General features: G+C 33.6%; 1 protein-coding gene across 1 annotated transcript in view; it reads right to left on the bottom strand.

The window, feature by feature from the left end:
* Positions 1-12,074: 12,074 nt before the first annotated feature.
* LOC142317248 (invertebrate-type lysozyme 3-like) overlaps positions 12,075-25,992 on the bottom strand; it is a 28,170-nt gene continuing 14,252 nt past the window's right edge. Inside the window, exons 2-4 of the mRNA XM_075353651.1 lie at positions 20,828-20,995; positions 19,536-19,609; positions 12,075-13,128 (exon numbers count right to left, since the gene is read on the bottom strand). Of these exons, the coding sequence (XP_075209766.1) occupies positions 12,997-13,128; positions 19,536-19,609; positions 20,828-20,995 (374 nt within the window). The 3' untranslated portion in view covers positions 12,075-12,996. The remainder of the gene's footprint in view (positions 13,129-19,535; positions 19,610-20,827; positions 20,996-25,992) is intronic.

Genomic DNA, 25,992 nt, shown 5'->3' with positions numbered 1-25,992 from the left:
AATTTTAATAAAATGTGTATTTTTAGTAACTTAAGTAAATTAGACTTACTAGATCGTGGATACCGGTGTTGTTTGGTGGTTTTTGTTTTTCCTGTTTAGCCTCCGGTAACTAGCGTTCAGATAATACTTCAGAGGATGAATAAAGATGATATGTATGAGTGTAAATGAAGTGCAGTCTTGTACATTCTCAGTTCGACCATTCCTGAGATGTGTGGTTAATTGAAACCCAACCACCAAAGAACGGTATCTACGATCTAGTATTCAAATCCGTGTAAAAATAACTGGCTTTACTAGGACTTAAACGCTGGTACTCTCGACTTCCAAATCAGCTGATTTGGGAAGACGCGTTCACTACTAGACCAACCCGGTGGATATATATAAAGGTTTGAGCAAAAGAAACGCATTAAACCACTCAGCGGTGAGTGGGGGTATTGACCTTCGGCGACCTCTGTCGGACAGTTCAAACTACGCAGTTTATTAGAGACTCATTAAGGTCATTGTAGGAGTTCCCCCGGTGTACTTCAGAGCAGTTCAACTAAAAAGAACTTTTAGTGGAATGCGAAAGGAAGAGGCTACTGCACTGATGATTAGGGAATGGCAAACGAGTCAGGAAAATCCAAACAAAGGGCTATGGACAAGACGACTCATTCCACGATTGCAGCCATGGTATACTAGGAACCACGGTGAGGTTGGGTTCTTCCTGATCCAGATATTATCGCGTCACGGAGAATTTAATTCATATCTCCACAGATTTAAAAGGAAGGGTTCACCCCTATGAGTGTATTGTGGCGACTTGGATACATGCGAACACACATTCTATATGTGCCCAAGGTGGTTGAGCATAAAAAAACAATTGGGGCTTACAGGAATTACATCAATTAATATTATTAACATCATACTACGTTGGAAAGAAGACTGGGCCGCGATTGAGCAGCATGTCTACTGTATTATCAAAAAGAAGGAAGCTGAGCTCCGAGAGTGGGGTACAGACCAGTATGGAGTAATGGAGAAGACTGATGAATCATGATGACTGTTTTACTTATCAAAAGACCTCTAACATAGAGTTTTAGAAACTGACCGGTGAGTGAGAGGGAGAGGGGCAGAGAGTGGGGGGAATGATGGGGGGGTGTGGAAGAGAGGGGAGAGGGGTAGCCCTTTGTGAAGTCGCCGTTCGTCTGTGCTTGCATAGATGAGCGGCGGCGATGATGCACGGGGACTCCCGAACTCCTGAATTCAAAGGCACCTCTTGAGGCCTAGTAATGCTGGACTGCGGGACAGGCTCCGGGAGTTGAGGAACGGTGAGAAAGGAGTTTTAGTCGGTAGGGTGTGGGAACACATAGGTGTTTAATTACAGCTAGCCGAACCGGTGCGATTCTGGCACTCCCCCATTTATGGGGGATACGTAAATGGTATTTCTCCGACTCATCGAGAACCAAAAACAATGATTCTGTGGTCACGATTTTACGTATTTTCTGTCAAAATTTTAATTTCGAACGTCGAGGTGCAGTTCCAGATTGAAACGCCATACTCAGAGGAGTTGAGATGTTTAAAAATACTGGATCTGTGATGAAGAAAAAAACCACCTTGCCTTCCTTTCAGTCTGAACTCCGGAAAACTAAACAGAGTGAGAAGGGCAGTTCTTGCTAGTCCGAAACGATTCGCTAGGAAACAGACTGTATCGCTGGGTATTTCACGTCGTTCGCTTCATCGCATCTTACACAGTGATCTCAAATTTCGCCCGTACAAAATGATGATCGTTAACTAAAAGGGATTTTGTACAACGCAAAGAATTTTGTGGCATAATGAACGCCATTCTTACGAAAGATGCAAATTCCTTAATAATGATAAGTAACGAAGCCCATTTCCATCTGGATGGCTATGTTAATGTACAACATAACTGTCGGTACTGGGCGTCGGAGAACCCTTGTGAACTACACTAAAAACCTCTTCACAGCTCAAAAGTAACAGTATGATGCGGTGTCTCCAAGATAGGGATTGTTGATCCTTACTTTTTTGAAGAGGGTGCAATTGCAGTTACAGTGACATCGCGCGCTACATTGACATGTACAACAACTTCCTGCGTTCAGAACTGGAAAGGAATCGGGTGAACATGAAAGAAATGTGGTTCCAATAGGATGGTGCCACAGTTCACACGGCAAGGGCATCGATTGAAGTGGTTCAAGAAATGTTTGCCGGTCATGTAATTTCACGATTCGGCGATATTTCTGGGTACCCCACTCTCTCCCGATCTATCGATTTCTGACTGTTCTTTGTGGGGCTACCTGAAATCAAAAGTATTTGTGAACAACTCACACTCAATCGAAGGCCTGAAAATTTCCATTCGTCAAGAAATTGAAGCTGTGTCGAAAGCCGTGCTGAACTTTGAGGAGAGGCTCCGAACTTGCGTCCGACAAGAAAGACGTAATCTTATTGACATTATTTTCCAAACCTAATTAAGGTATGTTGATTTCAAAAATTCAATAAAAATATTATTATTTAATGTAAAGCTTTATTTTTCTATAATTAAAAAATCGAAGTTATTCAATAGTGAAAAAAACATGCGTTTCCTCTAAATAAATATAAAGGGTAGAGCCCTTTATATTTATTTATTTAAGTTTGTATTTACAAGATTATAAACCATAACAGAATAATTTTTTATATTTCTCCGTGTTTTTCATTGAAATCATTTACAGAAAGTAAAATCTTTAACGTATAGTCTCGTGAAGTAGTCTAATTTTTTTTACACGTCATAAATACTCGGTTCATAAATTCGGTGTGTGGCCTTGAGAAAAATACTTTCGCTTTAATTTCAGTTCCGCTGTAACCGTAAAACATAATAATAGGAAGAGGCTACTGCACTGATGATTAGGGAATGGCAAGCGAGTCAGGAAAATCCAAACAGAGGGCTATGGACAAGACGACTCAACCCACGGTTGCAGCCATGGTGTACTAGGAACCACGGTGAGGTTGGGTTCTTGCTGACCCAGATATTATCGGGTCACGGAGAATTTAAATCATATCTCCACAGATTTAAAAGGAGGAGTTCACCCCTATGAGTGTATTGTGGCGACTTGGATACATGCGAACACACATTCTATGTGTGCCCACAGTGGTTGAGCATAAAGCAACAATTGGGGCTTACAGGAATTACACCAGTTAATATTATTAACATCATGCTACATTGGAAAGAAGACTGGGCTGCGGTTGAGCAGCTTGCCTACTGTATTATCAAAAAGAAGGAAGCTGAGCTCCTACAGTGGGGTACACATCAGTATGGAGTAATGGAGAGGATTGATGGGTCGTGATGACTGTTTTACTTATCAAAAGACCTCTAACATCGTGGTGAAGAAACTGACCGGTGAGCGAGATGGAGAGGGGTAGCCCTTTGTGAAGTCACCGTTCGTCTATGCTTGCATGGATGGGCGGCGGCGATGATGCACGGGGACTTCCGAACTCCTGAACTCAAAGGCACCTCTCGAAGCCTAGTAATGCTTGACTGCGGGACAGGCTCCGGGAGTTGAGGAACGGCAAGAAAGGAGTTTTAGTCGGTAGGATGCGGGACGCCTCAGGAATGGTCGAACTGAGACTGTAACACTTCATTTACACTCATACATATCATCCTCTGAAGTATTATTTGAAAGGTAATTACCGGAGGGTAAACAAGAAAAAGAAGTAATTTAGACTTTTGATGTAAATACAATGAAAACACTATTTTGTTGAATGGTCGTTTTTTGTTGTCTGTATGGTTTGTTTAATTTAAACATTTACAATTATACCGAGTATATCATGAAGTGATGGAAATACTTCAGCGACATATTTTCCTGATGAAACTTTTAAAAAAATGATGTTTCGAAGTTAACGTCTACCCAAAATTTAACTTTAAAATTAACATTTCAGATGTTCTAAATTATGCTAATTTTATTGGGAAAATAATGATTATAGCTACAAAATCTGTGAGAAATCTAGATAAAGTTATTTCAAAACCAATCATTCTCGCAACAAACATTAAGTCTACACTAAAAAGGCCCAATTATTATATTCTTCATGATGTTCTTATCTGAGTTATTTATAATGTTATAATTATATTCTTACCAATGTTATGCAATACTGCACAAGTAATTTCAACTTTTGCTACTCTATCCAGTTTTATTCGAATCTCTTAGCTGTTCAAAATTTGGATTCGACCTTTGACTCATAGTGGTTGACTGCAGTTCTATTCTAAAATTCGTTTACCAGTTTACGTGGTTATTGTTTCATTATTTTGTTCGTTGGTAGTTCAATTCTGTTGTTTTTATTTCGTTTTGTGTTTGTGTTTTTTTTTATATTAATTTTGCGTTTTGGCCTAATTTGGTAGTCATTTTACCCATTTAGGCTACTACATACAACTTTGTTTCTGACATTTCGTTGATTTTTTTCCGGTGTTCGAGGACTACTAGAGGGTTTCGCGACACGAACTATTAGTTTTGGCATAATTTTGGTGCTTTAAATACATTAAAAAAATTTTTACTTTGTTGTGTTAGTAGCCGTGGCTAACGATTGTTTGGCTTACCTAGAAACTTCGATTTCTTTGAGTTTTTTTTGTACTATTATTGGACTTGTTAACTGTTTCGAGTTTCAGTAGCCATATGTGGCACAGAAATTCGGTCTTATGCTTTAGGGCGACTGAATGGATTGGTGACGGGAGAAATGCCAAGCAAACCAAATGACAGGTGAAGTGAATTCTCTACTGGCTTACACCTGCATGGTATTCTTCCTGATGTAAGAAGTGTACAGGTAATTTGGTGGATTTCCCCCAATCGGCATAGTACACAGTTTCTTACTGGACATGGTGATTTTCGAGATAGGTGGTTGGCCAGATTTGTTTGATTAATTCAGGGTTATGTCCAGAGAATAGTACTATTGATGATGTGTGCCATGTCTTATATATCTGCCCCTGGTACGAAGTGAACGTACTAAAGAGCTTGCGAGGATCAATTCTGGTTTTTATCTGCAAGTTAATTGTAAAACCGAAAGGGAATGAAACATAATTGCTGGCTTTCTTAGATTCTTACCCCTGCAAAAGATGGCTGAGGGAGTCTGATGCTGTTATAGATGTATAGATAGAGTAGCAATCCGGGTGGCTAGGGGCCTACTTAAGTGCTTACTTCACCTAGGCGTTTTGGCATTGAGCCCCAGTTAGTTGAGATATTTGCCGTTGAACTCTGTGATGGAGCTGCATGTGGGAAGTGTAAACATTGACTTTCCTCCTGAAATAAATTAATAAAAATGTTTGATTCAACTACAGCACATGGGTTTTTTCAGACCACTGATGTTAATTCCGTGTGTTGTTTATGTCTTTAAGGAAAAAGTAGGTTCATTCAAAAAATGGATGAACGGAATTAAGTAGTTATTATTGTTAACCTGTTGACAAAACTGCAGTCTTCTGGCATGGTCACCAAGCTGAAGGTGCTGAACGTTCTGAACATGATAAGGACATAGTCTGTGTGTATGTAATGTCCTCCATACTGTACTTTGTGGAATGTGAGTTGTGTAGAAATTCTCGTGCTCTTGGTAGAACTAAACTGTACCATCTGAAGATTTTCCCTTTTCATCACCATTCTCATGAAGATTATTTAAAATTTTTAAAAATACTTTATGGTTTGGAAATATTCGTCCGGGTTACCTACGTTGGTATTATTCCACCGCAGCTGGAGCACTTCCATCCCGAAAACCGTACAGAAAAATCATTTCAGTATATTTTGCATGAGTGAATAGATGCGGCATTCGTCAAAACGGAATTTAACTTTTTTAAATTCATATTCGATTGGAAACATGTAAGTACAGTTTAACAACATGTAAGCACAACAATCACAACATAAATTGATTCTAAAAAATAATTAAACACATAAATATTGTCAAAAACAACTAAACCGCCTCTCTCTCTTTTCTGTTTTAGCCTTCGGAACCACCGTAAGGTATTACTTCAGAAGATGAATGAACATGATATGCATGACTGTAAATGAAGTGTAGTCTTGTACAGTCTCAGGTTGACCATTTTTGAGATGAGTGGTTTATTTGAAGCCCAACCGTCAAAGAACACCGATATCCATGATCTAGTATTCAAATCCGTTTAAAAGTAACTAAACCACCCAACATTTGTTATTAACACTTAACCACAATTTTATATCAACAATGAGTAGTATTTAAATTAATGTCGAAACATAGTCAGTGTTGCCAACCTAATTTTTCAAAGGTTTACATTTATTGTAATAAAAATAGCTGTTTTAAAGTTTTACAAGTTCATAACATTTTTCTGTTAAGTTTTGTTTTTAATAATAAAAGTTGATTTTTTTTTGTTTTTCATAGTCTTTATTACATTAATTTTCTCAGAATTAAATTCTTTACAAGTTTTGGTAATAAAGTTTACAATTGTATTAGTCATTTAACAAAGCATTGTACTTCAAATCTAAAAAACCGCGTTTTTCGTCACCAAGTCCAATCTTAAAATTCCAGCAACATTTTGGTCATCCGTTGCCGTAAGAGTTGATCATATCAAAAATTGTTTCAGGTAAAAGTTTTAGGTAATGTTTAGAGGACTAACGACTACTTTAAACCGATTCGATACTTTGTCTATTAAGGGAGGTATGATATTGTTTGTCTTCAAAACCCCATTTTTTCCACCTACTGGTCCAGTTGATATTAAAAAACTCTACTTAGATAAGTTTTAAGCCCTTATCCAAATAATTGTAGAAATTTTAAACGAATTCGATATTTTTACTTAATAGAAAAGTTATAGCGATAGTTTGTTTTTTCGAAAAAGCTCCCCATTTCCACCCCCATCATCCGATTTTGCCCATTAACGAAATCGACCGAGATTTTGGGTCATTATATTTTATGTATCAATTTTAAAATGATTGGCACAAAATTACGGCAGTTATCGTGTCCACAAGAAATTTATATATATATATATATATATATATGTATATGCTAACTTTTAAACTGACGGTGGTTTTGGGGACTGGGGTGTGTGAAACACGAAGATATGTCGAAATTTTCGGAAAGTCGAAACGTGGTACCAATTACAAAAGGTAGCTTTGTTACGAAATTTACCTAAAAATATATGCATGTGTGTTGCACTAATTTTGGCCTTACAGGATTAACAGAACCTATTTTCTTAAAATTTGGCTCCAATTTTTCTACATATAAGGCATTGATAACATTCATTTTTTTTTAGTTCGTTAAGGAGGGTGGAGGATATCACAAAAAAAATAATTTTTATTTTTTCAGAAGCATTTTAAAGAAAATTTGATAATCCAAAAATATCTTTTGAAAAAATCAACCCCCAATTCTTTAATTATACATTTTTTGTTCTTTTACTCTATCTCCTTCGGTTTAAGAATTTTTCATTTTTTTTTTAATTTCATACATCATATATAGAAGTATCAAGAAATGTCTAAGTTATAGTTCCTGAACCTAAAATGAACCAAACTTTTTTTTTTAATTTCCTCTCTCTTATTTTAGCCTCTATCGAAAGGAATGTAGCAACATTGTAGCAAAGGAATGTATCAGCAACATTCTAGAGAAAACTTTACTTAAGCAAGTTTGTTAAGCTTAATCTGTATAAAAATATACTTAGAAAACTTTTTCTTAAAAATATATTCCCCACCATTAAAAAATATATATTCTCGTTTTTTCTCTTAATTCTTTTACTTTTAATTACTACATTTTTTTTAAACTTCTCTTCAGACTTGAAAGGCTATTAAAATTAGAATAGCTTTGGAACTTATATTTCGGATCCAAAATGGGAAGAAATTTTTTCATACTTTCAAACAAGCCATATTTATTTTTTCAATATTTCTAAACAATTCTTTTTTAAATTAATTTTTCTGTTAGAGTTCAAGTCCTTATAAATAAATATTTCCTAAATTTTCCCCACATTGTAATGAGCCCACAATCATGAAGCTGGGAAAGTCATGAAATACTTTGCCACCTTTTTTAAAATTAACTTTATTACTGTTCTGCTTAAAAAAAAGTACATAAACTTAATAATTAAGATAAACTTAAAAACAGGGAATGGACTTTAAAAAACCATGTAAACTTGACATTTTGCACGTAAAAAAAGTTTACTTATTAAATTTCAAATTTTGCCGTAGGTATCAAATTAAATATATCCATCAAAAACTTACTAACCTCTAATTTTAACTTAAAAAATTAAAAGCTTGATAAAGTATTATTTTTTTACAGTTTTTTGTTGAAAAAGACCCATTTTTTACAAATCTTCTTTCTTATAAGAATATTAATATAAAATGTAGGCAGTCAAAAAAAGAAACACTGTGCTTATGAAAAAGTGACTTTCATACAAAAATAAATCCAAGAAACTTTTGTCCTGATAAAATAAAAAAAAACAGTGTAAAGAAATACCATGAAAACATTTTCCCAAGCCTGAGCTAAGGTTGTCTTGTATATATTTTGAATATGTACATATATATATATTTTTTTAAACAATTTGTTGGAGACAGTGAATGATTGGTATGTAGAGTTTAAAAAGTAGCATTATCAGCAGTTACCAGACTCATACTGTTGTACAAATGAAAAACGTCTTTACTATATATAAACAGATTTTTCTACCCAATATAACCTTATTGCATCATTGCAATCACCAGTCTACCTTAGAATAAAATCACTCATTCTTCCCATCCTGACCTCCTGTAGAGGAAGACACCTTGTGATGATTCCAGTTGCCACACCACCTCCTCCATTCCTAGCCCTGATGGGCTTTTACCAGTGGTTATCTTATCGACCCTCTAACTCTGATTATATGTTACAGTCATCAGTTTGGACTACATCAATATGCCAGCGATGCAAATGCTCAGTAGACATTTCCATCAGTGTTTTAACTTAATGTTGCTATCACCTTTGCTGTAGACTTCTTCCAACATATTTTCACTTGTCTATTCTAATTTGTAGCCCTGTCAACTATTAAACTGTTCTGTAGAACAGGCCTAAGGCGGTAGTCGCTAGAGCACGCCTTGGTCTAATACCAAAAGATGCAAACTAATTATTCATTAAATAAACTTCTAAACTAGACTGCATTAACAAATATATAAATTAATTTTATTCTGAAAACATCTAACATTTTATTCTCATACCTCTTAGATTGTTGTTCGCAGCAACAAGAAAAATAAATTTCACAAAAAGAATTTTAACAAACTTTCACTTACTTTTCTCACTTATTCTTCCCAGCATTACAATAATAACTATGTGTGGAGTTGTATGTGTGTAGAACCATGAAGAGAGCAGAGCTTATTGTAAGTTTGAAAGACTGAGCAGCCTGTCTTCCTGAGCAATGAGGGAAGAAATATTTGTCAGATGATTAAATACTTTGCTTGATTAAATACTCAACTGACAAATACTTTCACATTATCAATCTACTACTTGGGGCAAACAGCTGTCCATAGTACCAGAAATTTTGGTCAATGAACCTACAGGGATCTATGGGATTACACAGATCAACCCTGTTCTCCCTGAATGTGCCTGGAATCCAGGTCAGCCCCAAGTTGTATGTCCATGTTTTTATTTAACTACACATTAAATCCTGTTTTTTTGTTCCAAGAGTGGTGGTCAAGTGATATTTCACTTTAAGAATGGTTGAAAAATATTTAACAAAACAATACATAATATGATATTAAAATAATACTACTACTATAATATTAAAATGAATGTTATTCCTACAACAACCAAAATATCAAATAAAGCATAGTGTTCCAGTATCATCTGAAGAATGGTCAGTTGATAGATATGGAACAAGACAAATGAAATAAATGGTATTTGTGTTCCAGAGTCATTTATTTTTTAATGAAATAAAGTCAGTATGAGTTTTCAAGATACAAAAGTAGGCCAACAGATACAAATGTTACTTCTATGGTTTAGCACCTATAAGTATGAATCATGTAGACAAATGTTTAGAAAACTAAAAATGTTAATTTATCGTTGCGCTTATACAAGGGTCATTCAATAATTAAAGGCACAAAACGCAATGGTGTTAAAACAGTTTACTTAATGTGATACTTTTCAACATACTTTTACTTTCCTTTTCAACATAGTCTTCAGCAACATTAAAACATTTGTTCCATCTCTGAATCAGCTTATTTATGCGTGCTACAAAAAAATCTATGGCTTGATACCGGAGCTAATTTAGCACATTTTCTTTGACATTGTCATTGCCATTAAACTTCTTACCAAGCAGCGCTTCCTTGAATGGACCAAACAAGTGAAGATTCAAAAGACTGAATCAGGGTTGTGGATGTGTGAGGTAGTACTTCCCAGTGGAATTTATCAATGGTTTTCAACCTACCTCAAGAGATATTAGCTGTGTGAGGTTGGGCATTATTGTAGATTGATGCCTTTATGCTGAAATCAAGGGTGTTTTTTCAACACCGCTGTCTTCACTTTGTTGATACGCATATCATAGTCATATGTGCTGTTTATTATTCGCTGATCTTCTGTGAAATCAACAAAAACTAGGTCTTTTGCCCCCCAAGAGATTATAATCATGATTAATCCTGCTGATGGTTGGGTTCAGAATTTTTCCTTAAAAGGTGAACTCATGTGTGCTTCCACTTCATCTCTGTGAAGATATGGCTTTATTTCGTTTCATAATGGTGAATCCATGCCTCATCAGAGGTTACAACACTGTGTGAAAAGCCATCACCTTCCTGCTGATGCCATTGTTTCAACTCTGTGTACATGAAAAGTCTTGCCTCCTAATGGTGATCTGTCGACTCTCTTGGAAACTTCTTGTGCTTGTTTTATGGTACTTGCGCTTGTTAGTGATAATGTTATGAACTGCATCGATACTTACGTGTAATTTTTCAACTATAATCTCAACTGTAATTTATCGGTTTTCTTGGATCAGAAAGCCTACATGAGTTTCAAGCGCTTGTATGAAACTTCAACTGGATGTCCAGAACAGTGCTTCACAGTTCATCACAGGTTCTTCATCTGTAGATGAAGTTCAACTGTCTAAATTTTTCTACCCAGTTGTAAAAATTTCTTTGGTTCATACAACTTTGCTTGTATTGTCAGGTCATAAGAGAGTAAATATTAACAGGTTTTTTACCTTTGGAAAGCAAAAACTGAATCAGCGTACTCTGTTCAACTAATTTGTAAATTTCAAGAGGACTCGTTATTGTAAAATGAGATTTGAGGTTATAAACAAAACAATTTTACTCAGATACCTGATCAAAAGTCATTACAGGATTACCAAATTGTTATTCTGAAAGTATCATAATCCTCTTAGCAATTGTTTTGCCACCACAGCTATTTGTGTCGTCTAATTATTATTGAAAGAGCCTCTTATTTATGAATGTGCAATCTTTGCTAATAAGAATAATCACTTACTCTTAAAAAATAACAATATCCATCTCTACTAAACCAGACAATAGAAATGTTTTTGTGCAACAACTCAAACTAAATATGTTTTATGAGAAAGAGTGTTTGTTATACTTCTGTTGTCTTTTTCAATAAATTGCTGAATCATTTAGAACATCTTTCTACCAAGATTTATTGAAAATTCAATTAAAAGGAGTTTTTACAGAAACAATAATTCTCTGTTGATGAATTTTAAATCAAACTAATTAAACATTTTTTTTAATTCTGAATTTTCACCATTCCGTTCAAGTATAAATAAATATTTAATAAAGTAATTTTCATTAAAACCTTTTGAATTGTGAATTATTTTATAGATATTTTTTTATTTCATGTAATTACCCAAACATTATTTCATGAATCTATAGTTTAAATAATTTATATGGACTTTAATTACATCTATATTCTATCTTATAAATTAACTATAATCTGTAATGTTGCACTGATCAAGGTTTTTATTTTGATCCATCCAGGCAGATGCTGAAGCAATTGCTTTTTTTATCCATGGAGTAGCATCCATCAACTCCAGATGTGATCTATATGATGAAATATTATGTTACAATCAGAATTAAAGATCTACATATTTATTTAATGAGATTTCTAATAAATGTAGAATATGTGTTATGTTTAAAGGAAGTTGGGTTTCAAGAAAATTAACCTTTAACACATTTTTAAATCAGTTGATAATTTATTTTTTATTCTATTTTTATAAGTAAATAATTTATATTTTAATTTTTTGCAAAAATTAACAATGGTAATTTAAATTGATTAGTCTCAGCTAATTATTAAATGTAAATGGAATAAAAAATATATGTAGAAAGTAATTTAGTATGAATTTAACTTTAAAAATCTACAGATATTTATTTGGAAGAATTACAAAAGTCATTAAGATGTCATTTGCAAGTTACTTTTGATTTGTATAGTATCGCACTGTTAATTTTCAACAATATGCAAAAAAGTACTGATAAAGACAAAGCAAGCTGTTGTGAATTCTCTCTTGGAAGTGTTTATGAGATAGAAGGCATTTAGATTCTTGGGAATTGTAAACTTTAATGATGAGTCAAAATAAATTAGATGAGGATCTACAACTGCAGGATTTGCAGTGATAAAAACTACATGAACTGCTGGAATACATTTCTAAAAGCTCAAAAGTAAAGTGTTTTGTGCTCTTGAATGCCTCTACTTTTTCTTCTTCTTTTTTCATTAAAACAATCAACAGCATCAAGTATTAAGATATATTTGAAATTTTCACTTTAAATAATATAGCATAGTGTACCACTGCATTAGCTTGTAAAAGGCAGGGATATTTCACTGATGATCATCTCAGAATCGATGAAATGGGCAAAGATGAAATTCAGATGTCATATGTTTCATATAATCAATAGAATTACAGTAAATCGAAACAACTATTTATAAAAAATTATTTGTTTCTCTAAAAAAAAAAATTGCCAAATTTGGATTAAATTTCTATATATTTTCAAAGTTGTTAAGGATTTTTTGAATCACCCAGTACATTATATAGTTTGAGACTATCTCTGTTTTTTTAGTTTATTGATATTTTAATTAGGTTAAAGTGATTAAGTGAATTGTTCAAGGTGAGTTTATGCAATTTTTAATTGCATCTGTGTATGAACTATCCACAGTACCGTTGCAACCAAATGGACCCAGTCTATGAATTAGAGCAAAATCAATACATTCTATTTTTCCATCACCATTACAGTCCTGAAAAACATAAAAAAATTATTAAAGAGAATTTTAAATAATGTTATAAATGGTAACAGGCTAAGAATAACATTTGATTATGATTAATTAATAATTTTGGGATCAGTAGCCATTTTTTTTCTTCTCTGTTCTACTTGGGATAGATTTGCATTGAAGCTTAGCACGGCTCAAGCAGTGTTCCTTAACTCTAACGAGCCTCCCCACCCGCCAGCTGTATGTCCGATACAGTAGGTCGGCTTGCCGGTTCGGATCTTTTGAGATTTCTTCTTTTGCCATGCCTCTAAAAAACCAGACGGGGGTAGTTCGGGTCCAACTAAGTCGTTCTCGGGCCCCTCCCTGGCGGCCGGGACTCGGTCTTTTCGATTTCTTTTTTTTAATACCTATCTCTTTATCTGTTTCGTCTTTTCATCTTCTGATTTTCCATCGTATTTTCTGTCTGGGTTAAAACTATCCATAGAGACTTTCTTCTATCTACCATCAATTTCTATTCATAAACTTATCAGGGTAAAATTATTGCTGTGGGTTTCGTTTTTGTTTGCCACCGGCCAACCAGAGAGTGGTAATCCGGATCCGACTATGTCGTTCCCGGGTCCCTCTCCAGCCGTCGGTTGTCTTTTAATCTGATATCAGTTCCTGGAGCAAACCCTTGCTATCTGATTCTTTCATATCTAATATTATGGTAATCACGTTCTCTATTTTTCTCAATTCCTGTATACCACGTAGCATATAGTAGAATCTGTTTAGATAGTCTCCAAATTCCCCATGGCCAGAGAGAAAGTGGGAGATGTAATATCCCACTTCCCCAAGGCTCCTCTCCAATCACGGGCGCAGTCTGGGTATCAGTCGTTTGGTCCACAAGCTAGTATGGGCTGTATCCCACATCGCCTAACTACTCTTGCAATTGCATTTAAGCCGCATCTTGGCGATTCATACCTTCATACATACGTTTACGCTTCCTTGCCAGAAGATGATTCGGCGGGATCCCCGCAAGGACTCCCGCCACGACGGTGAACACCTTTCTGTAAATCGAAGAGATCTTTAGATTCAGTCGTCTTTGAAATGAATTCAATCTTCATATATTCCTTTGTGTATTAAAGGCCGTGTACCACGCAGCAGTCGCATATAATATGATAGATGTCACAGGAGCCGACATCACTTTACGTTTTGATGCTTTGGGATCCTATTTGTGTCCCATCAGTCGACCTAGGGAATTTATTTTTTTTTCTGCTTTTATCGTAATTTCTTCAATATGCTTGTTGTATGCTCCTGACTGCTGGAACCAAATCCCTAAGTATTTCGCTTGCTTCGTCATCTCTATTATGTGATCATCCTGATCATCCTATTATCTGATACAGATAGTCCTGCTTTTTCTTCTGCCAGTATTCGCTAAAACCTGTGTTTTTTAGGTTCCAGACTAAGGCTGCGGTCTTTAAGTCATCTGTTCGCCAGCTCAATCACCAAGTTTGCTTTCTGCTCGACTTTATCTTCGGTCCGACCTGACACCAACAGTGCCAGATCATCGGCGTAGGGCAATGGGGAGACTCCCGCCGGATATTTTAAGTTCAAGATACCGTCAAAAAAATATTCCAGAGGAGAGGGCTCAGGACAGAGCCCTGTGGGACTCACCCTTGCATCCGGAACCGTACTTCACCGTCCTCAGCATCCCAACCCCCATAGGAAAAGACGCCCATCTTGTGACGATTCCGGTCGCCACCCCCTCCCGTTCCTTGCCCTGATGGGCTTTAACGGGACGCGTCCTCAGCAGTAACAATCAACTCCCCGTTCACTCAAAAAGTCACAAATGACTGCATGGATATATTTCTTTATTCAAATTCGTCCGCCACTACAGCCCATGGGAGGCTGTTAAACACTTTGCAGACATCCAGGAGGACCATCAAGGGAATCTTTCTGGTTCACTAGGTGCCCGCTCTACACGTATCCGCCCACGACACCACTCTTCTCCAGGCGTCAATGGTGGATTTACCCTGTAAAATCCGAATTGTGCTTGAGATAGGCCTCCAGTCGCTCCGATTTCTTCTCCCATTCTGTCCGCTATCAACCTCTCATATAATTTGCCGACTGTCGATAGAAGACATATAGGCCGGATTCTGGATTGCCGGCGCCGTATTCTTTATTTGTTGTTTGGGGATTAACAGTAAACTACCGGTTTTCATTTCTGGGGAAGCTGCCTCTCCCCAGTCCTTCGTTAAATACTTCTAGAACTGTCCATGGATATGTCTTAGCCCTAGTAATATTTTATGAAAAATGTCATTTCAAAGGCTGTTTAGAACAAACAACGTATTCAAAGTACTTGCTTTGATATTTTTTTGAATTTGGACTGGAGCTACTAGGATAAAAACGTAATCTACCAGCTCACAAATACCATAAAAAATTTTTATTGCTCCGTTATTAAAATACTGATCACTTTTTTCACTTTCTTGTGAACAGGATAACTGCCGTAATTTTGCGCCAATCACTTTCAAATTTTTACATAAAATATAACGATCAAAATCTAAGTCGAGTTCGTTAATGGGAGAAATCAGACCATGGGGGTAGAAATGGTGGGGGGGGGGACTTTTTCGGAAAAAAAACAAAATATCGCTATCACTTTCTTATTAAGTAAAATATCTAATTTGTTTAAAGTTCCTACTATTCTTCGCGTTATGACCTAAAACTTATCTAAGTAAAGTTGGCTTAGGGTGTGGAGAAATTGGGGTTTCGAAAACAAAAAAAATCGTACCTCCCTTAATAGGCACAGAATCGAATCGGTTTAAAGTCATAGTTAGTCCTCTAAACATTACCTAAAACTTTTGTCTGAAACAATTTTTGATATGTCCAACCCTTACAACGAGGGATGACCAAAACCAAAAAAATAAAAAAATAAAAACAGTAAAATAAAATATCGCTATAATTTTCTTATTAAGTGAAATATTGAATTCGTTTAAAGTTCCTACTATTCTTTAGATAAAGGCCAAGGGGTGGAAAAAATGGGATTTCAAAGACAAAAAATCTAGCTCCCTTTTGTACTTTCAAATTATCTTCTCAACATCACTTGATACATTTATACACGTTTTTAAATAAAACTTTCTGAAAACATTGTCTTTTTTTATCAGTACAAAGAGACAAATCTAGAATCTCCCACTAATCCTCAAACAGGTGTGTTGTCAAGCAGTTCAGGAAAAATCTTGATAACACATACAATACAAGCAGTTGAAGTCTTGATAGATTTAACACAATAGCTTTTAGCCTAATGAGAAAAAGTAGTGTCCGTAAAACATGGAAAGTAATGTTTGATACGAGCTCGTACAATCCGAGTTCGCCTACCCCTATTTTGCCCCGGTGAAATCTACCTCCTCCGCCTTCCGAAGTGCCTTTCTTCCGAAGGAATTTTTTTGTTCTTACATGTACATGTACATGTACCTGCTAAAACATTATTATTTCAATTTTTTCTTTCCCGCCTAGTTTTATAGCTATAGAAGGGAAAATATGGTATAATCGGTCCAATATGGGCATATGCGGTTTTCACGTGATCTTGATGTTTTGGCATCTAATAAACCCAAAATACCGGATAGAAATTTTCCGAATGTTGGTGTGTGTGTGTGTGTATGTATATATAGAAAAATCCTTCAAATATCTCTTTAAGGAGCAAATAAAAACAATATTATCTAAATCAATATTAAGCATTAATAATAATCGACTAGCTGTATTGTATAAACCCCTCCTAAAGAGAATTTTACGAGCAAAAGGTATACAAATATTACTCATCAAAGAATGTCTAGTAATACAGGAATGATTTTAATAGAATTTAATTAAACGTTGGTTTTTATAAACAAATAATAATAATATACAGTTTTAATATATAAATGCTTAAGATTATCAAATTTAAACAAAGAATAAAGAAAATTACTAGGAAAAATATGTGATTTAACCAGACAAATTTTTAATAAGGAGTTTAACAGTAACCAACAGAGACTGGAGTACATAGTCAAACATATTCCCCCAAAACAAAATGTCATATGAGATTAATGCCTGAACAAATGCGCAATAAACCATTCTAAGTCGGTTGTAAGACAAAATATCCGTAAGAATCCAAACTTGTAAAAGAGCCTGCTAACCTTCTTAACCAAATTATTTATATGAATATTAAACTTAGATTACAATCAAGATCTATCCCAAGATACTTAACAGAATTAATTAACAAATATTAGTGCACTACAGTTACAAGTATTCATATTAAGCTGACAGCAATCTAATTTATTTAGAATTATTTTATTATTATTAATAACTTTCTCCTGTTAGATGTAAGGAAAAGATTACAGAGAAATGATGTAAACATTATTTTCATCCTACATAATAAGCCTTTAATGAATATTCATACTGTGAATATGTACCACTTTTTATTCTTTTTTTTTATTTCATGCATGTCATTAATATAAATGAAAAAAAAAACTTGTTATATCTATTCTATCCATTTAAAGTAAATGTTACAACTAATATTTTCTATAACATTGAATGAAAATAACATAATTTTATCATCTATATACCAGGTGTTCATAAAAGAACTCCAGGGTTTCAAACAAATGCAGTTTTTAATCTTTGAAAGAAAATGTAATTGTTTAAAATCATAAATGTTATTCATTTCAGTTGGAGAATGTTACAGTAAATGTGTATTTTAATATTGTAAAATTTCTATTTAGTATTTTATTATATTGATTACTTTTATTATATATATTTAAGTGATTTAAAATAGATCATAAAATTTAAGTTACAAAATTATGATCAGTAAATGAAGTATTATTAAGTAAAACAAAATCTGTACAGAAAATTAAATGTCAGAATTAGATAATTTTGATCCTTTCTAAATTCAATTTAAAATTTTCTATTACAACAAAATCTTTCCTAAACCTCAGTCAGATTTATAGGAGGAAACTTCTAAAACTTTTTTTAGATAAAAGAGAATAATTATATTTTGGTATTTTTGAAAAGAGTAATTGAAGTATCAAAAATCAATAAACCTTTTGAAGATAACATATTTTTTGAAGACAGAAAAATAAATAAAATATGATTAAAATAAATAGAAATAGTTTTAATGATGTCAAATCATTTCTAACATTTTTTTTTATTTGTTCAGTTATTTAGAACATTTAATTATACACATTTGTAAACATTAAAAAGTTTTATTATCTCAGTAATTATCTTAGAAGAAATGTGTCAGAACAATTAAATATTTAGATTTATATAAAGCAAAAAAACAATAAAAAAGAATTACATTTTTGTAATTTAATTTATGCACTTTGATTAAGTATTAATTTTAAGGTTATAAACCAACCAACCATCAAGTTAAATTAAAAATCATATTAAAAAAAAGGATTACAGACTATTATGAGGTCATTGCAGTCCTCAGACTATTATGAAACTATACTGTAGAAACGGAAAGCTTAATTTAACTGAAAAAAATTACATATTAGGGAATCTTTTGCTGTTAGATTTATTATTATAATAAAAATTATTTATTATCATTATTAATAAATAATAATAAATTTATTATTTATTAAAAAGGTCTTAATATTGATTATTTGGAATTTGTAGTTTTTTTATTATTTACACAACATTTAAATGCAAATGGACAAAAGAAACTTCTAGCATCTACTCTAAAAGGCAATCAATTTTTTAATTTACAGCCAACTTATTTCTTCTTTTGAAATCAAATATAAATTATACCGGTCAATCTTTAAGAATAACCAAAATCATTATCATTTTTATAATTTATTTTGCATGCAATTTAAATTTCAACTGTTAAAAAAGTACCAGCTCATCACATTTTTATGTTACCATATCATTAGTTTCCAGTTTCTACCATAATTTAGTATTTTCACTACATCACAGTTTGATATGGTTATGTGATTTTTAAATGTTATTTGCTTTCAAAATGTCAAGTTTTCATACAGGTTTTATACAAGTTTTTCCCCGTATAAGTTTTGTTATGCTTGTGGAGATTTTGTATTTTTCATAAGGCATAAAAAAAAATGAAAAAACATTTTTTAATATTTTAGTTGTAAAATTGGGAATAAGATAAAAACTGGGCTCATGTTTGTTGTGTGAGCTATAATGTGACTAGTGCAGTGGATGAAATTCAAAAGAACATGATGTCTTTATTTGAAAGCCACCATTTTGTTTCTAAGAATGCAGAAGGTTGAAATTTTCACAGAACATTTTAAGAACCTTCGTTAAAAATTTTGTAAAGTTCAATAGAAATGGTGGGGGAATGGACAAGTAATACTAAATCAAAAGCGTATACCTCTTCATGGGACCATTGTGTATAACATGTGTAGTTATTGTACCAACGAACAAGCTGGTTTATTTTAAATAGAGCGTAGTACTTAAGAAAAGAAAAAATGTTCACTAACCGTTTTATATCTCTTCATATAATTTTTTTCTGCTTTTGTAGCACAAGTTTTATCAATTGCACAACGAGCATATGCTGTAAATGAAATTTAAAAAATTACCTTTGTTTTTATTCGTTCATACAAGAAAAATAAATAAATTAAAAATATCAACTAGATTAAAACTTTACAGCTACTTTGTGCTATTCATGTGTTAAAACCTCACTAGTTAAAACAAGTAATAAACCCATATTCATTGTATATAAGGCTGGCAAAGATTTTGCTACTGGAAAAATTATTGAATTTTAACAAAATAGTACATAAAAGTTACAAATGCATAAAATAGTACAAATAGTTGATTCTACGATACAAACAATTAAATACTGTTATAGGTACAACTTATCAGTTACAAATAACTGTTAATTCAAGAGCAGAGAAGACAAAAACAATGGAACAATTAATTCATATCAGTTTATATCCAGAGGTCAAATGTAATGTAAATGACAATAAGTTAAATTAATGACTGGATTATCACAAAGACCACTTTGGTGAAGAGTTATTTAATAGGGTCTCTCAGCCATTCAGTCTGCAGGATAAGTCACAAAATTTACTTAGCATTATTATCGTGCAATCTGAGGTATTCTGCCCATATCATTTTCTAATTTGTAAACATTACAATCTGCTTCTCAACACTAGTATGGTTAATTTCTTTTATTTAAACTCTTTATTTACTTATTTAGCAATACAGGCTGATCACAATAACTAATGTAAGATAATGAATTCTGCAGCATGTGAAAATTTCTGTACCTGACCAGCATTTGAACCTAGAACCTGAGGATGAAAGGCAGAGGCACTACCACTCTGCTGTGGAGATTGGTAAAGTCAGCAATTGTAATAAAAATAAAGAATGCTTTTTGGGTCTAATATATTCTGGGTTGCGGAAGATTCTGTAAGTCAGAACTGAAGAGAGGAAGCATTGATGGAGAAAAGGTTATTTCTACAAGCTGGGAAAATCAGAGTTAGGAACTTGAAACTTTAACTTTCATCATATCTCTATACTGGTGTGTAGTATAGGAAATGTTTACAATTTTGAATATTGAAAAAATAAAACATGTAGTTTGAATCATCTTTGTACTTAGTCTTCAAAGTCTGTGAGAATATTACCTTGAGAATTTAATAGTATCATGAAAATTTAAAATTATCTTAGGTTTCCACGAAATGTTTAATCTAGCGTTTTAAATCAGATTTTTTTTTCATTACATCATTTTGTTTCATTGTTATAATCAACTTTATCATTAATACTGTATAAATATTACCTCCTGTTGAATAGGGATCATCATCGCCAACAACTGGCCTATAAGCATCAATCCAGAAAGGCTCTGTAATGCGAAGTGCACCACAAGCACCATTGTCACATCCAAGATTTTGGTTGCAGTTTGAGATGGCTATACAAATGCAATTTACACATTTGTCTGATATTACTTCTGTAAAATATAAGTTAATAGTTATAGTTAAAAATTAACAATCTATGAATTAGATTCTAAATATAACTAAAAATTAATTTCAGCTACTTAACATTTAAAGTATCTTAAATATTTAAAAAATATTATAAAAGAAAGAAATGCAAACCTTACCTACAAAGGGATTCCTCTTTGAAAAACTACTACTTTTGAGAAAAATTAAGTGGAATTTTAAAGTATGTAAGTAAGCAAGTAAAGAATTATGTAAAAAAACATTATTGTGCTCTTTGATAAATACTAGGTACAGAACCCTTGGCAACTTCCCCCTTCTTGACCAATTGTAACCAAAATTATGTGGCATCAGTGACCCATATTCAGTAATTGTACAAAATTTCATGAAAATTGGTAATCCAGTCCAGTCTGAAGATATCGAGAAAACCAATAACTGATTGAAATCTTCCAATCAAAAAGACATACTAATTAGAATTATCTAATTAGTACAAGAATCTACCTTTGAGTCCAGAAACAACAGTAAAGGAAAAAAAGGTTTTTTACCTCCCCCTTTCTTTACTGGAGGTTTGAATAACATTGATTACAAAGATCAGAAAGTATCTTATCTACCTAAGAGGCATTAAATTTTTATAAAAACATTTTCCCATCCTTTGAGTAAAATTTTGAGATACAGGTCCATACGTCTAAATCACCCTCCCTCTTGTCCAATTGTGACCAAAGTTAAATGGCAGTAGTAATACAATAAAACTAAATAGCCAGGAAAGGTAAAAACAAAACATAAATAAATTTTGATTTACAAATATTATGATTTTTTTATGGAAAAAGTACACATGAAAACAAAACATAACATTTGTGTCCCTTTGTTCAACAATCTAGCACTGCATTGGTTACAAGATCTACACCATAACTTGTCCTAAAATCCACTGTGGGGATATTTAGGGGTATGAAGATGGGAGATGGACAAAACCCTACCGTTAACCAAATACTGCCAACTAGCTTTTAAAATTCATCTTACATTCATTTATCACTGTGATGTCTGATTTTATTGGATTTCTTTGTGTTCATAGTACTCCATTCAGCTTCTGATAATTTAGTTTTCAATTAACACACTGTTTTCCTGTATGCACGCTTTATTATAAATCATTCATTGTGAAGTGGTTTTATTTTTTTAAGACCACTTTTGCTGCATCTCTTCACAGCTCATCCTGTCATGACTAGTTTGCATATTATTAGGAAATAAACAACTGCCTGTTATTCAAGATTGTATAAATCATTAATGCAGCTCTTAAAAAAAAAAAAAAAATTATCTTCTTGGAACTTCTGAACTCCATATTCATCCTTGCACTCAGACTCAAGTAGAGAGTAGCTCTACATTAAAAAGTTGAATTAAAATAAACATTAGATAATTGCTTTTTCTTCAAATTTCCTTCTCTCTTAATTTTATCTCATTTTTTCAAAAATCATACGTGATAAAATATTTCTAAATCAATTATTTGGTTGTAGTTTACTTTCATTGATGTTCCAAGTATAGAAGTGTCTAATGAGTTCAGGCCTGACCAGATATTTGGGAACTATTAAAATTGTATTTATCACTTGTCAACGATAACATTTATGCAGTTGACAATAATAAAATAAAATTATGTGTTTGTTAAAAACTTTCAATCACTTGTATAAATATTGTAATTATATGTGAGGTATCAATATTTAAATTAACCAATATAAATAATATACCATACATAACATAATTATTATTGTATATTTTAACTGATTACATAAATCTGCTTGTTATTAGCATATATGTAATTTAGTTCTTAGTCATTCTCTCCTCACAACCTCATTAAAAGCTTTTGTCTACTATACAAACTGTGTTTTTTTTTATAGTCCATCTGTTTTATCAAATCTATTTGTTAAAAATATTGTTGAGTGTAATCAACTATTAAACAAAATTCGTCATATTTACCACTTTAATTCAGTGAATATCATTTAATCATTAATTACACATATCTTGCAGTAAATTATGATTCACTCATTAATTTAATTTATTTTTATTCAACTAAGTTCTTACTTTGCCCTAAACTTAGAATATTCACTGGTATGTATTATTCTATTTCCTATTCTATAAACAGAAATTTTCCTATTCTTAAAGCCAGCATCACTATGGTGGGGAACCATCATAGCATATAATTACGAAGCAGTTTGCATAGGAGACTCTTAAATCCTGATATTGGAATGGGATTGGAGCAATTGAAAAAAAAGCTAGTAATGTAATGGCTGTTACTAAACAGGATATTTAGCTTCAAATGTTCAACATTGAATAGCATGTAATCTGGATTTGTTGTAACAAGACCAGATATATTTTTTGTCACAATTGACAATATCAAGATTACTAACAAAACATAGATAATGAACCTCCATAACCAATAGTCAATCTTACCTAAAGGTTTTACTTCCTTGTATGAAGTAAAGGGAGTATTGTGATTGCAAAAAATTTGTCTTCAGTTTTCAGTAGAAATATCCATTTTGACCATTCCTGAATCCTTTTGACTCGTTTCAGTGTGACGTTTGTACTTATGTACGTGTGTATCTTGCATAACTCAAAAACAATTAGATGTAGGATGTTGAAATTTTGGATTTAGGCCTCTTGTAACATCTAGTTTGCACTTTCCCTTTTTATTGCAATCGATTGGACCAAAAGTGTCCAAAAAATCCTAAATATTTGGATTTTGGATTTTTTCTTAACTGAAGTAATAAGCCCTCATCGAGAGCATTTCAACGATATCATAAGTGGTACTTATTTTCATTTGTTCCAGAGTTAGAGCCAAATAAGATTTTAATTAATGAAATATATAAATCTTAAAAGGGGTAGGCACATCGGTTCAAATCTGAGCTCATCTTTTTTTTTAACTTTTTTTTAAAATTTAAATGTATTGATTTATTAGTAATTATTAACCTCTGATAGTAAAAATATTTTTACATTAAATCATAATTCAATAATAATAACAAAAAAAAATTCAGAAGTTATTAATGAGATAAAATTTTATGTACTTTCATTTTAAAATAAATGTGTATATGTAATTTAATAGGCATACAAGGAAGTCATGAGGTGTCCACATCAGACTTTTTTCAACGTTAACAAGATTTACTGTGAAAATGGTTGAATATTTGTCCTGTTATCACTACTATTCACTTAGCTTGACCTTGTTGGAATCTAATGAAAATTGATTGAAATTATACGGAGACTGTGTTGAAAAGTTAATTGTATAATTTCAAAAGTTGATCAACATTATTTTATTATTGTAGTCAGTATATTGCAGAACGAAATGTTCTGGTGGGAAGAATTGTGAATAGAATCTAAAATTTCTGATGATCCAGTTTTACCTCAGAAAACTGGAAAAAAATTACTGAAAAAACTTAATTATGCCTGAAGAAGTGGTTCGATCTTATAGAGGATCTAGTCTAAATACCTAGAAAGGTCTCTGTCTTTATTAAAGAATTTGGAATTTGAACAGAAGTGTGTGAACAGCTACACACTATTAATGTAATTGATATAGATTGACATTTTAGCTTGCTTGGCATTTCTCCCACCACCACCCCATTCGGTCACCCTAAAGCATAAGACTGAATGTTTGAGCCACAAACAGCTACTGAGCCATGAAACAGTTTAGCGACTAGTGTCCTAACTAGCTCCTAGAGCTAACCTAAAAGCGTGAGCAGAACAAGCGTGGTACCATACACCAATCGCTTGGGTGTCCCACCGCCCTCTTATCATATATCACTAAAATGGGTAGGCGCACCCTGTCAACTACTAAAACATACATGACTATCAATAATTAATTTATCTTGTAAAAGACAGCAATTCGCTGCCATGCCTAGACTGCTGAATTCCAGCAAGTATCTATCCACCATTAAAGTGCTTGGAGCCTTAATCTGGCTGGTAGTCAGCCATATCTCTTGGTTAATTCCCTACAGCATCGTGGTAGGAGTCTTTTCCCTTAGGTAAACCACTGATGTCGGTTGAACAAAGCAGCTGCATCAAGGAAATCCCGCACGGTTTTTGATTTGCTGCTTATGAGTGGGCAATTTTCCCCTTGACCTCTAAGTTCCAGGGTGGAGTGAGTTCTGGCAACAGCTGGGCAGTCGAACGTCATGTGGTTGTTCAACTGGACCTCCCCGGACGCACAACTCATCCATCAGCTGCCAGGTGGAACCAAAACAAATATTGGTTTAAATTTACATGGTTGGAGAGCAGTCGGGGTCCCGTTGCCCTTAAAAACGAAGGAGAGGCATACCATCCCCCAGATCCTGTATAAATCTAAACAAGGACCTTCCCTTAGTCGTTGTGTGCCATTCTTGGTGCCATCCGTCCATTGCGAGGTTGTAAAGACTACTTCGCAGGTGGGAGATGGGCAACTGTTTGAAATTTAGAACCGGTGCATTGCAATCACTGTTCCGCTCCGGTACAGAACCGGCTCGAAACTGCATCCCAAATGCGCGTCAGCCTCCCTGCATCTTCGCAATTTTCACATGGCCGCCCGAACTTTCATCACTTTATCCGATTGTGAGAGTCTTTCCCAATACAGTAGTAGCTTCTTAGGAGGTTGTTTTAAAAACACCAGTGCATACAATTAAGGCTCTGCGCTGGGGACTCCTTAAATTTTGAATAAGTGTTCGATTTCTTTTCTACCTATACGCCCAAAACCGACACCGCGTTAGAGGTCATACTTTTGAATATAGCCCGGTACACGATGTACAAATGACGGCCCGACAGCCCGTAATCCTTTCGAGCAATCCTACTAAGCTTGTGCATCACAGAGAAGGCGTCCGCAGCTATTTGCCTAATGTGGTTGCTAAACAGAAACTTCTCATTAAACAAAACATCTAGGTACTTATGAACTCGAACTCGGCCGATTACACAGCCTTTATACTTAATACGGGGGTTACGAATGTATGATAATTTGTCTGCAACCTTGAGAAACATAAACTTCGTCTTCTTGGGCACAGAAATCCTT

Source organism: Lycorma delicatula, chromosome 1 (assembly GCF_047948215.1).
Source record: "Lycorma delicatula isolate Av1 chromosome 1, ASM4794821v1, whole genome shotgun sequence".
In the NCBI taxonomy this organism is placed as follows: domain Eukaryota; kingdom Metazoa; phylum Arthropoda; class Insecta; order Hemiptera; family Fulgoridae; genus Lycorma; species Lycorma delicatula.
This window is presented reverse-complemented; position numbering and strand designations above follow the sequence as displayed.